Source organism: Lemur catta, chromosome 9 (assembly GCF_020740605.2).
Source record: "Lemur catta isolate mLemCat1 chromosome 9, mLemCat1.pri, whole genome shotgun sequence".
Taxonomy (NCBI): Eukaryota; Metazoa; Chordata; class Mammalia; order Primates; family Lemuridae; genus Lemur; species Lemur catta.
The window spans coordinates 5,565,575-5,578,324 of NC_059136.1; the positions used below are offsets into that span (position 1 = coordinate 5,565,575).

The following is a 12,750-nucleotide window of genomic DNA, read 5'->3' on the forward strand; positions in this document are numbered from 1 at the left end:
TTGCATCTTTGCCTGACCACCTTTTACCCCTTTCCCGGGCTGTTGGCTGTTGCCCTTCACTAATCTGTGGCTGTGCCCAGACAGGCCACTAGCAACCGGCTTCCTGTGCTCCAGACAGAAGCAGGCACTGACCTCTTCATTTTCATCCTCCCCATCCTCTCGAAGCACCATGTCCAGGATGTTTCCTTTGATCTTGAAGTCTCGTGAGGTACTGAGCTTTATGTGCTGCATCAGGTTTACCTGTGACAGGATTATAAGCACAGTAGCATTTTCCTACTCAGATCTTGCCAGGGAGGCTTAAACCATTTTTAGTGTACCTCTGACAAACCCTTCAGTTCCTACTTTAAAGCATACACCCACTTGACCTGTTTTCCTTACGGGCTTGGATTCAGGCCATCAGATCAGAAATAGCAAAGAAACGGAAATGGATCATACTTTAATTTTTTTCCCCACTGCAGTTGTACTGCTTCAGTTTGCCAGATCCCCTTACTAGGGTAAGTGGAAATGGCAGCATAACAGAGTATGCTTACCTTGGACTTCTTAGAAAGGTGGATGAGAAATTTTTCATACTGTTCAATGGCAAAGATGAGGTTAGGGATTGGCTTGGTTTCTCGAAGAACTCTGGCCTAAGGGCAAAGAAGAAAAGATGACTTAAATTTCAGGTTCAGTAGTTTGTTTTGTTTTCTTTCTTTCCTATCTTTATCCAGCAGTAAGTTCAGTGGTTTTTAAAGTTTTCCTCTGAAGCTGTCAGTAACAGAACTGTGTGCAGCTTTGTGGGAAAACTAGTCTCCCAATCAAATGCAATTTTACTTACATACCAGTAATCTGAGATTTTTTGGCAGTTCGATCTCAAGGGACTCAAATGCCAATAAAGTTTATTGCACTCATTGTTCCCATTTGTAACTCCTAAGTGTGTTATCTGGAGACTGGCTGAGGAGGGCAGGAATATTTACAGAAATTTAGCTGTTTCTCTGACTCGGTATTTTTAAAACAAAGAGTCTACTCTGGCACTAGCTCTATTTCCTTTTTCTAGTCTGCACATGAATTTTCACTGCTGGGATTATACATCTTCCCCCTACCCACCCAATTTGAATTGTCACTTGTAGATCCAAATTTTTTTATGTATATACACGTGCTTGTACATATTTTTTAAATGCACAAATGAGGACACTGTTCACATTGTTCTTATCTTTTTGTTAACAGTACCTTGGAAATAACTATATATAGCTGAATATTTAGATTTGTATTTTTTCATGTCTGCACAGTATCCTTCAGTATAAATGTACTACAATCTATTCAGGCAATCCTCTGTTAATGGATATCTTAGTTTCCAGTATTTCACTTCTACAAACACGGCCGGGTGTGGTGGCTCATGCCTGTAATCCCAGCACTTCAGAAGGCCAAGGCAGGAGATCACCTGAGGCCAGGAGTTTGAGGCTAGCCTGGGCACTGTAGGGAGCCCCTTAAAAAAAAAAAAAGCGGGTCTCTTAAAAAAAAAATTAGCTGGGTATGATGGCATGTGCCTGCAATCTTGGCTGCTCAAGAGGCTACTACTCAGGCTACTACTGAGGATCCCTTGAGCCCAGGAATTCAAGGTTGCAGTGAGCTTGAATTAGGTGACAGACTTTGTCTCTAAACAAACAGTGCATGTTGCTAGGCCAATCCTATACACAGGCCTTTATATCCTAAAAGTGAAACTGTTAGAGCAGAGTGTGTGTATCTCCCAGCATTCAGTAGTTAATGCCAAACTGTCCCCTTGAGAGGTTTCACTAATTTTTACCTTTATCAGCAGTGTACTAAGTACTCACTTTCCTGTACCCTCACTAACTCTTACAGGTCCTTTAGGGAGCACCTTTTGCATTCACCAGGTTTTCCTAAAAAGTTTCTTTCCAATGGGTACACCCTATGCTATTTCACTATTTCTATTTCAGCTCAAGATTTCTGGTGTTTCCTGAATAAAATATGTTTTGGTTCAGAGAAAAAATAAGATGATCCATCTAATCAAAATCTGTAAGAAGCAGACATACATAATATGTCCACACACTTTGTGGTAACAGCTTTATTGAGATATAATTCATATATTACACAACTCACTGACAGTGTGTAATTGAGTGGGTTTTTTTTAGTATATTCAGAATTGTACATTACCACAATCAATTTTACAACATTTTCATCATGCCAAAAGAAATTGCATACCCTTTTTAGCTGTCATCCCAGTCTCCCCATCTGGCTAACACACCTAGCTCTAGGCAACCACTAATCTACTTTGCCTTTTTAGATTTGCCTATTCTGGACATTTTACACAAATAGAATCATACAACATGTAGTCTTTTTGTGAATGGCTTCTTTTACTTAATGTAATGTTTTCAAGGTTCACCAGCAACTGTATTTTAATGATCGTGTCAGCAGCTTACCATGGCTGTAGCAACAGCAGCAGTTTTCTCCTTTTTCTTCTCTCCTGTGTATTTCAGGCCCTGACTCTTCTTATTCTAAAGAAATACAATAGCGTATGGGACTGAGTCTGAATTATCTGTGCAATAGATGCTGGAAGGTGGGAAAAATTATGTGATACTTTCTAATCTGCAGATATTTTTGTTTTTTAGTTGCTCTTGGAGCTAGCGCATGGAGGTTGAGGGCAGGACTAACCATTACTGTACTGGGCCAGCCAAAGGGCTGGTGAGATGGGTAAGATGGGGACTGTCATGGTGGTAGCAGGAATGTGCATTTCTATTTCAGCCAACTGCCTAAAAGAGTTCTATAAAGGAAGCAAAGCTGAGGAGGTTGCTGCAGGGCCCTTTAGTCTACCCACTTAACAGGCATTTACCAGATATGTCTTATGTGCAATACAGTTATCATGTTTGAGAAAGGTTTTCAAGGGTCACAAGAACACTTTCTTGTGTTGTATATAATTGGGTAATAAAGATCTCCTGGAGAGAGAAGAACTAATAAAAAAGAACCAAGAAGAACAGGATTCTGGTAAGGCCAAAGAGAATCAATACCCGAGTCGAGAGATTGGGGAGAAAAACCACCCAAGTGTGAGATCCATGAGACACAAGAAGCTTTTACCTCAAAGGGGGTTCTATACCTTCTAGGAAAGGAACATACCATTCTCCATGGGGAATATAAGAAAGAGACCTCAAAATGCAGAGAAGCTATAGTATTGGAACCACGGGAGAAACAGGCGGCTTGTTCCACGTGCCAAGTTCTGGAAAACAATGAATAGTAGAGATTCCAGAGGGGCTGGCATGAGGAAATCTGTTTTTGGCCCTGGAAGGCAAGGTAGAGGGTGGTAGATGGTGAAGCCCTATTAAGGGAGGGGCAGGGAAGCAGCCACAGGTACACCTCACATGACCAAATGGGAAGGGAGCTATCTTCCCAGAGGTTGTATCTAAGGTGGGACCCTGTCCACTGCCCATTCCAACTGATTCAGGTAGGACTAAGAGCCAGAAGAGAAGCATCTTTTAAAGGTATATAGTTCTGAGTAGGAAGCTAACGGTTCTGGAGTAATGGTTTTCGCTGTTTTCTTGCCATTGAGATTTAAGATGGTAGGGAAAAAAGAAGGGGCTATAAGAAGAATAGCTCTGAAAGATGTAGCAAATGCAATCCCCATCAGAGCTGGAGGTAATGGAACCATAGGTTCTTGCCCAGGGGTGCTCATTAAATATATCTCACAAAGACAGAAAAATGTTTGCCTAAAGATTAGCTGACTTGTCAGTAAAGCCTGAAGTCATATGGACAGGGAAGGGGGAAAATGACTAGGGAATAAATGAAACTGGTTGTTGTGTAATGTGGCAAAAAAAAATATAGCAGTTTAAAAGGTGCCTGGTGATTCACAGAAGGAAATGTTTGAGAATGGGATCAGAAACAAAAAGCCGAAACCATCCAACATTTTACATGTCAACAAATATCAAGTATGATTGAAGATAGCAGGGGTTGGCAAACTACAAGCCATGGTATAAATCTGGATCACTGCCTGTTTTTGAGAATACACTTTCTCTGGAACACAGCCATGCTCTCATTTATTTGCACATTGTCTGTCTATGGCTGCTTTTATTACAACAGCAGAGCTGAGCAGATGTGACAGAGACTGTACGGCCTCAAAGCCTAGAAGATTTATTATCTGGCCCTTTACAAAAAAAGTTTGCTGATCCCTACTGTGGAGTCAAACTAGGTGGGTTCAAGGCTCAGCTCTGCTAGCTGTCTGTTCTTGGACATTTCAATTAACCTCTAACCTTTTCTCATAACTTATATGGGGATAACTACTGACCACAAAGTGCAGTGAGGATAAATGAGGTAATGCATAAAAAGAACACACCAGGCCACAAGGTAAGGGTCTCTAAATGTTAGATGTTCTAATAAAATGAACAAAGTGATTTGTGGATCATAACAAGCGTGGACTGGTACCGTGGCCTGTTAGGGACCAGGTTGCAGAGCTCCACCGCCCCCCATTCTGTCCATGAAAAATTGTCTTCCATGAAACTGGTCCCTGGTGCCAAAAAAGTTGGGGACCATTGGTCTGATAGCACCGTTTCCCAAACTATACTCTATAGAACACTATTTTGCCAAATAGTAATGTTTGTTATTAAAAGAACAAATGTTCTTGAATACATTTGGAAACTAGTGTTGAACATACTCTTGGAACTCTCAGCACCTTTAATATGCTAATGGACACCATGAATCTCTAAGACAAGAAATATGGTATGAGTATTTCTCACTGAATTCCCTCCCCCCCTTTTTTGAAGACTGCCTCCATCCATATATTTCATGAAATGTGGCCTTATAGGCATCATTAAGACGTGGAGATAGGAAACTCAAAACCCAAATTTGGGAATGGAGGGATATATCCTATATATAGACAACAGATTTGTTTGACAGATTGGCACACACATGAAAATTTATGAGCATGAGGTTTGAGAAGGCATGCTTACAAGCATTTGGGTGAGATAAAGGGACAGGACCATAAGTAATAGCTTGATGAGAGTAAGCTACAGACTGTGTCTGGCTCGACACAGAAAATGGATGATGCATTTCTTTCCCAAATCATGAAACTGGTACAAAGGCAATGTGACAGAGAGCCTCAACTGTCAACCCACTTAGAACCCCTTCAGCTAAACCCAGATGATGGGCCACCTCATCACTGATTCTCAAGGGGAAGTGAGGCACCCTTAATATACATAATGAGGCAAGTTACCAGCAGAAGGACGTTGTGCTTGTAGAAGGATGCAGAGGCAGAAAACAAGTGAAGCATCACTATCAAAGTGGTCACAATCCATTGCTTACATAATAGTTTCTAGAATCTTGGCTGAAAGATCAATAACACCCCTACAATACATTTATTGCAGTGACAAAAGGGCCTTGGGAGACAGTAGGTTTCCCATCACTTCATGTGTTTAAGCCGGTGGTTCTCAACTGGGGGTGATTTTGCCCTTAAGGACATTTGGCAATTTCTGGAGACACTTTTGGTTGTCACAACTAAGGGGACTGCTACTGGCATCTGGTAGAGGCCAGGGATGCTGCTAAACATCCTAAAATGCACAGAATAGGCCCCACAACAAGGAAATATCTGGCCCAATATGTCAGTAGTGGTGAGGTTTAAAAACCCCGGTTTAAGCAAACAGTAAAGGAGATTTAAGTACTACAAGAATCTAATGGTATTTAGCACCAGATGACACTTAAAAAGCCCATATTCTCTCCAGCTCCTTGAAAGTGCTCTCACTTACAATCCTTTGCCATCTGACCTCAGCCCTTCTTCATGTGCTTGCTGGTACTTAACTCACTTTCTCGAAGGATGCTGAATGGCATGGACTTTCAGTCACCCAGAAATAAACCAAGTTATTGAGGCCAAACATGCTAGTTCCTTCCCTGCTCCAAACACAAGCATATCAAATGCTCTCTCCAAATTAAATAAAATGGTTTTCTTTGTATGAATGAAGATCTTGCTGCAAAGCCCTCAAGCGTTGGCTTGATCTCTGATAGGCACCTGTGATTGGAGGTAAGTGGAAAAGAAACTTTATATACTTAGGTTAGATGGCCAAGCTATCCCCTGGGCACGTAAGAAACCCTTTTTGAAGACCTATTTTGGTATTGCCTCTGAATCACTTACCTGTACGTAAGAAATGAAAGAATAACACAAGGGGGTGAGATGAGAACCAGACAGCTTCACCTGCAGCGAAGGAGAAGGAAACCGATGTAACTAGCAGCAAAACGCTTCCCTCATTCCTAGGAAAGGCATTCTCAACTCACCAGCTTTTCCATATTTTTTGGAATTCTGCCAGAGCTCCGACACACCTGGAGATACTAATGACAAAAGATTCCTAGATTTAGCAGGCCATCCTAAGAAACTACAGGGGACTCTTGCAGTGAGCTTATGGAGTATGACTCATCATTCTGACTGGAGAGGGAAAAGAAAAATTCAGAGGAGCCAAGACACAAAGCTTCCTTTTTAACCTCCTCCAAAGTTCTTAAGTTTCTCAGACAATAGGCAATGAACGGTTTGTTTCCTACTTGCTCAGCTCATTGCCTTAAAAATCCTTCAGGCTGATAGTTCCTGCATCTAAGAAACCAATGACTGCTGTTTTTCCCTTGAAAATGCCAATAAAGAAAAGAGGACAGTGGTATTTCCACTACAGCAGCTTCGTAGCCACAATCATAGCCAGAGCTATACACTCTCAGAGACAGCCACACTGCTGTTTTGGTGCACTGTGGGGTGGTCTACATCTTTCTTGGGTTACCTAAGCCTAAGTATTTAATATGGATTACTGCTAGAATCAGAACTATTAATAGCTACCTAGTTCCTCTTACCCTCTGAATCTGTTAAGTACCAAAATATTTCAAGTACAAGAAAAGAGTTTCTTATTGACAGATACTAAGAAACATTAACTTAAACTCAATAAGGGCAGAGTATGCCTTGCATTTGAAAAAAATAATTTTCCGCCCGACCCTAGTACTTGACCTATACGGCATTACAACACCTACTTGTTAAAGGAATGAAGGAATAAACACCTCTTTAGAGTCCAGACTGGTTAGAAATGGTGTAATTTTTTGTGCAGTATGGGCTCAGAGTTAATTCTATAGCTATAGCTATAGTTTATTTTATTTTATTTATTTATTTATTTTTTTGAGACAGTCTTGCTCTGTTGCCCAGGCTAGAGTGAGTGCCATGGCATCAGCCTAGCTCACAGCAACCTCAAACTCCTGGGCTTAAGCGATCCTACTGCCTCATCCTCCCGAGTAGCTGGGACTACTCATGTGCCACCATGCCCGGCTCATTTTTTCTATATATATTTTTAGTTGGTCAGATAATTTCTTTCTATTTTTAGTAGAGATGGCTCTCACTCTTGCCCAGGCTGGTCTCAAACTCCTGACCTCAAGCGATCCACTTGCCTCGGCCTCCCAGAGTGCTAGGATTACAGGCGTGAGCCACCGTGCCCGGCCTATAGCTATAGTTTAGATTAAACCTTAGAAGGCATTTAGCCGGGCGCGGTGGCTCACGCCTGTAATCCTAGCTCTGGGAGGCCGAGGCGGGTGGATCGCTCAAGGTCAGGAGTTCGAGACCAGCCTGAGCAAGAGTGAGACCCCGTCTCTACTAAAGATAGAAAGAAATTATCTGGCCAACTAAAAATATATATACAAAAAAAAAAAAAAATTAGCCGGGCATGGTGGCTCATGCCTGTAGTCCCAGCTACTCGGGAGGCTGAGGCAGTAGGATCGCTTAAGCCCAGGAGTCTGAGGTTGCTGTGAGCCAGGCTGATGCCACGGCACTCACTCTAGCCCGGGCAACAGAGCGAGACTCTGTCTCCAAAAAAAAAAAAAAAAAAACCTTAGAAGGCATTTGAAAGAGGCATTTATTCTCAATTGAGTACCACATACATGGCTAGGAAATAAGGGTCTCCAAAAGGTGATTAGAACTATGCCATTAACTTTTCCCTCCGTCTGTAGAGATGCCTGCCTCCTACTGACCAAACTAAATTGAAACCATGACTTGCACAGACAGATAAGAACTCTGTTCAGGGGCATTCTATAACAGGGGGCTGCTGCCCCGGCCTAATCTCCTAGCTAGCTAGGATAGAATGGTGGCAGTGAACCTGATTGTCTTTCAGATACTCACATATCTGACAAGTGCTGTAAGGATGGTGTACATTTTGCACAGGTCCTTTAACAAGGTGTCCACACAGCTGCCTGATGGCAGAGCTGTCTGTACCAGCTCATGGAAAAATGTAAGCAAAGTTCCCAGTTGCATGATGATGGCTTTCTCAGCAGGATGACTTGATGCGGTTGCCTGAGAAGAGGCCTCTTCTGAAGGGAAATGAAATTGGCACAATCAAATAGGATCAGTCTTATTTTCTAGTTAAGAGTAAAGGAGATTTAGAAATCAAGTATTCATTATGAAGTGAACCAATAATCATGCTGTCATAAGCCATATTACCTTCTACTTCTTTCATCACATCAGAAATCTAGCTCAAAAACAAACAAGGAATTTAGCTCAGGGGTCCACTTTTATGCAGTAGTCCAATTTGGATTTTGGTTGACTTTGCTCATGTCACAATTCCTGGAACCTCACTTGAACTCATCTTACCTGATAGAGTTTCTTGGCTCACTTGTCCCTTAAGCTTGGTGATTAGCCAATCCACTTCTTCTAGGACCTTCTCGGCCTGACTCAGAACAAGTAACTGAAAGAAAAGAATGCCTGGTGTGGTTCACTACACACAGCTGCTGGGGTAATATAATAACCATGGCCACTATAGTAGGGTTACAGGCCTCAGAACACAAGCCACTACAATTTACTCTTTATATGGAGTAGAATGGAAGGAATAATAAACCTATTTCCCATGGCTCAGGATCAATACTTACACAAACAGTAGGAGCAGCTGTTCTCAAATTCACCATTGCAAAGTGATTTGTTTTCTCCACTTCCACATCCTGGGGAGGGAAGGAGAGATGAGACCTAATGACAGTAAGGTTGTTCCTTTGACCTGTATCCCTACACAGGGTATTATATTGAAGGCTTGCTACAGTACCCGGTCTATGTCTCCTAGATGCCCATGGATATCCTGGGACAAGTCACGCAGCAGAGTGACAGGACTCTTATACAAAACATGCAGGCTGAAGAGCAAGTTCATCAAGCTCTTGCAAAACAAGGCATCCTCTAGGAGTAGGAAGGAAAGCAAATTAAAAGGTAAGTTATAACCCAGTCAGGTCCTTCAGATATATGTATCAGGAATGGCTAACCAGAACACGTAGCTCGTCATGTCCCAGGCACAATATCCCAGTGCTGCACATACTTCAACTGAGCAGCTCTCCCTCAGTGGCACCCCTTTATCAATGTGCCCAAAGAAGGCAGACATTCCCATCATGAGTCACCACTGTGTAACCAGCATCCAGATCAAGTACATTACCAGCACCCCAGAGACCCCCTCCTACCTTACTTGCCCCATAAAGGAAATTGCTGTCTTAACTTCTAACATTACAGATTAGTTTTGCCTGATTTTGAACTTTATCTAAATGGAATCATACAGTGAGTACTTTCTTGTGTCTGGCTTCTTTTGTTACACATGATGTTTGTGAGATCCTCTCCATGTTGTGTGTAGGTATAGTTTATTCTCATTTGCTGTGTAGCATTCCACTGTGTGGCTACATCACAATTCCTCTAACCATTCTATTGCTGATGAACACTTAGCTTTCTTTTTACTTATTAAAATAGTGCTGCTATGAGAATTCTTCCACATATTTCTGGTGGGAGTGAAATTTCTGGGTCAAAACAAAATGCATATGTTTATCTTTAATAGTTAGATATTGATGAACAGTTTTCCAAAGTGGTTATACCAATTTACACCTCCATCAGCAGTGAATGAGAGGTCCAACTGCTCTATGTTCTTGCGAACACATGGGATTGGATTACATATCTTTTTCATTCTGACCACTCTGGTGAATGTGTAAAGGGGAATGCCTTTTATTTTTAAATGCTATTTGGTAATGATGATTTTATAGAAAGCCTTTAGGAAAGGTGGCAGGAAACTTACCCCGGCTGTTTTCCTTGCAAATCTTAGATGTCCAGGATAACATCTGCACAAACTAAATTAGAAATCATTCAGATATTAAAGAAACACGCCAGAGATAAATCTAGGTGTTGTCAGAACAGATGAGTCCTTGACCTTTCCATGTCTAAGCAAATCACCTGCCAAAACATGCCCTTAGATCGCAAATGGTAATACACTACGAAGAGCATAAAAATAAACCCCAAATTATGAGAATATTGGATAATATTCCAATAATTATCCAATATTCTCATAATATAGCATATGATTTAATTCTCAATGTCTATGCCCTCATTAAGGCCAAAGGTTTTGGGGTCTGGGTCTTGAGTCCTCACACCTGAGCATCCTTTGTCCCTACCACGGTGGTCAAGGGCTAAAGCTTCTTCTTTTTCTTCCCATGCCCCCATGCTCTCCACACTTGAGGCATCTTGAAGGATTTTAGGCTATTGGAGAGGTGTGGGAAAGGAAGATCCTGGCTATAAGGACAGTAGACTTAGCTTTTAAGAGGAGGTGGAAAAAAGAAAAATATAAGACAAAAAACCAGATAGACTTTCCTAGCTAGGTGAAGGAGACTTAAGGTCTTGAGATAGCAGGGTCTGTGCCATCAGTCACACACTCAAATTTCTGCTTCAGCAGTTCTTTGGAACAGGCTTTCAGCTACAAAGACACTGAAATACAGTGATACTTAAGTGTAAACGACTAATAATCCAGCTTTGATCTGTTTGGGGGAAAAGGTAAATAAAGAAAGCTATTAACTGACATTAAAAGATTTTCAGAATAGTGTTAAATGAAGTGGGATACAGAACAAGCTTTTGTGTGAAGAGGGACAGGGTTAGGAATAAAAATCTATATTCATATTTACTTGGGCAGGAATAAACTCTTGAATGACACATAAGAAACTAAAGAAATTTATTTATTTAGGGAGAGGAGGACATAGGGGAGACCATTACATAAATCTCTTGATAATCTTTGGTTTTCAAATCATAGGACCTTATTATGCATTCAAAATTAAATTTAAAAAATTTTAGAGGCCAGGTGCGGTGGCTCATGCCTGTAATCCTAGCACTCTGGGAGGCCGAGGCGGGTGGATCGCTCGAGGTCAGGAATTCGAGACCAGCCTGAGCAAGAGCGAGACCCCATCTCTACTAAAAATAGAAAGAAATTATCTGATCAACTAAAAATACATATAGAAAAAAATGAGCCGGGCATGGTGGCACATGCCTGTGGTCCCAGCTACTTGGGAGGCTGAGACAGTGGGATCGCTTAAGCCAAGGAGTTTGAGGTTGCTGTAAGCTAGGCTGATGCCACGGCACTCATTCTAGCCCGGGCAACAGAGCGAGAGTCTGTCTCAAATAAAAAAAAAAAAAAAAAAAAAAAAATTTTAGAGACTGCCTGAAGGCAGAAAGGGGTGGGTGATAAAAATATTAGCCTTTCCAAATCTGTTTATTTTCCCCCAAACTTCTCCATCCTCCAATTCTCTCTCTCTCTCTGTTCCTTTCTCAGTCCTTTCCTCTTTGCAGCAAAAACAGCAGTATAAAAGAATGGAGCTGAAAGTAAAGTGGAGCTAAATTGTTTGGAACGGGGATGGAGTGAGCAGCAAAAAGGACTTTCTCTCTGCAAACTTCTGTGCTGCTTCTGCTTTGTTCACTAGCTTGCTGAGTAGAAGTTCCCCATTCTTACTGCTACGCAGACTAAAGGAGCTTCTGGCCTTTGCCTGGTGTCAGAGAGCCCAGATTTACTACTATGCATGCACCATTCCTGGTACCAATGACCTCATGCCTCCCATCATCAGCTCCTGTGCCTTTCCTGTGGCTGTTCTACTTTATTATCACATTTAGGGACAGAGTCCTGGTGAAGTAGGTAAGGCATGCAGTGCTATTCCTGTTTTAGAAATGAAGCACAGAAGAGTGATTCTCCTAATGACTGTATCATTTTGAGTGAAAAAGAAATCACTGTTTCCCAACAAATTTGGGCATGTTTCCTGAGTTAAGGAGAGATCTCAGGATCTGTCTCACGTCCATTGGTAAGCCTTGTCCCAGATGGAGTGGGGGGACCTAGAAGGATAAGGAAGTACCTTCAGGACCTTCCAGTCCTTAGGGGGAGGTAGGGGAAATTCACAGAAAAACATTTAGTTGAAGGGACATTGCGTTAGTGCTGGGGAACTCAGAGCTGTTTAAAACCTAGCCTCCACCCTGGTAAGAAAGGGAATTAAGCACTCATCTAACTGTCAGACTGGTAAGTTCTATGGTAGAAGGAAGGAAAGGGTGATTGTAAAATGAACAGACTTTCCACAGAGAAGCAGAACAACAGCAGAATGGGGGATAAGCATTTGGGGGAGAGGAAAGAGCATGAAAAAAGGCATAGGGGCACAAGGTGCAAAGTGTGCTCAGAGAAGACTGGTAAGTTGAATGTGACTGGCTAAGGTAAAAGGAAATGGAAGGGAGGGCTGGGAGATGAAGGGAAATTGGGGCCAGCCAGGGAGGGGCCTTGACTGACAAGGTAAGGAGTTTGGCTAAAATCCACCGGGGACTTGTAAACAAGTACGGATGGGTACAGCTGCATAGTGCTAGAAACACAATGCTAGGTGACGGGGGTGGGGGGGGGTGGGGGGCTAGCTGCTAGGAGAAGCTGAGAAACAAGGGCTGAACAGCTTCTTTCTAGAAGGGTCTAGGCATAAGGTATGGCTTGGGAAACTGTCCTGGCCATGCGTCTTTTT

At 42.1% G+C, this 12,750-nt stretch overlaps 1 protein-coding gene across 5 annotated transcripts in view; it reads right to left on the reverse strand.

Annotated features, from left to right (window-relative positions):
* The window catches only part of FANCI (FA complementation group I), a 70,979-nt gene that overhangs the window by 1,557 nt on the left and 56,672 nt on the right, over nt 1-12,750 (reverse strand). For 4 of the 5 annotated variants that reach the window (XM_045561722.1, XM_045561723.1, XM_045561721.1 and 1 more), the window contains 10 exons: nt 10,020-10,071; nt 9,018-9,145; nt 8,851-8,919; nt 8,576-8,669; nt 8,108-8,295; nt 6,244-6,297; nt 6,104-6,163; nt 2,415-2,489; nt 531-626; nt 133-240 (listed from right to left, as the gene is read on the reverse strand). In XM_045561722.1, coding sequence (XP_045417678.1) covers nt 133-240; nt 531-626; nt 2,415-2,489; nt 6,104-6,163; nt 6,244-6,297; nt 8,108-8,295; nt 8,576-8,669; nt 8,851-8,919; nt 9,018-9,145; nt 10,020-10,071 — 924 coding nt within the window. Of the gene's footprint in view, nt 1-132; nt 241-530; nt 627-2,414; nt 2,490-5,471; nt 5,981-6,103; nt 6,164-6,243; nt 6,298-8,107; nt 8,296-8,575; nt 8,670-8,850; nt 8,920-9,017; nt 9,146-10,019; nt 10,072-12,750 lie in introns of those variants that run through there. The other variant, XM_045561724.1, reaches the window with a different exon arrangement.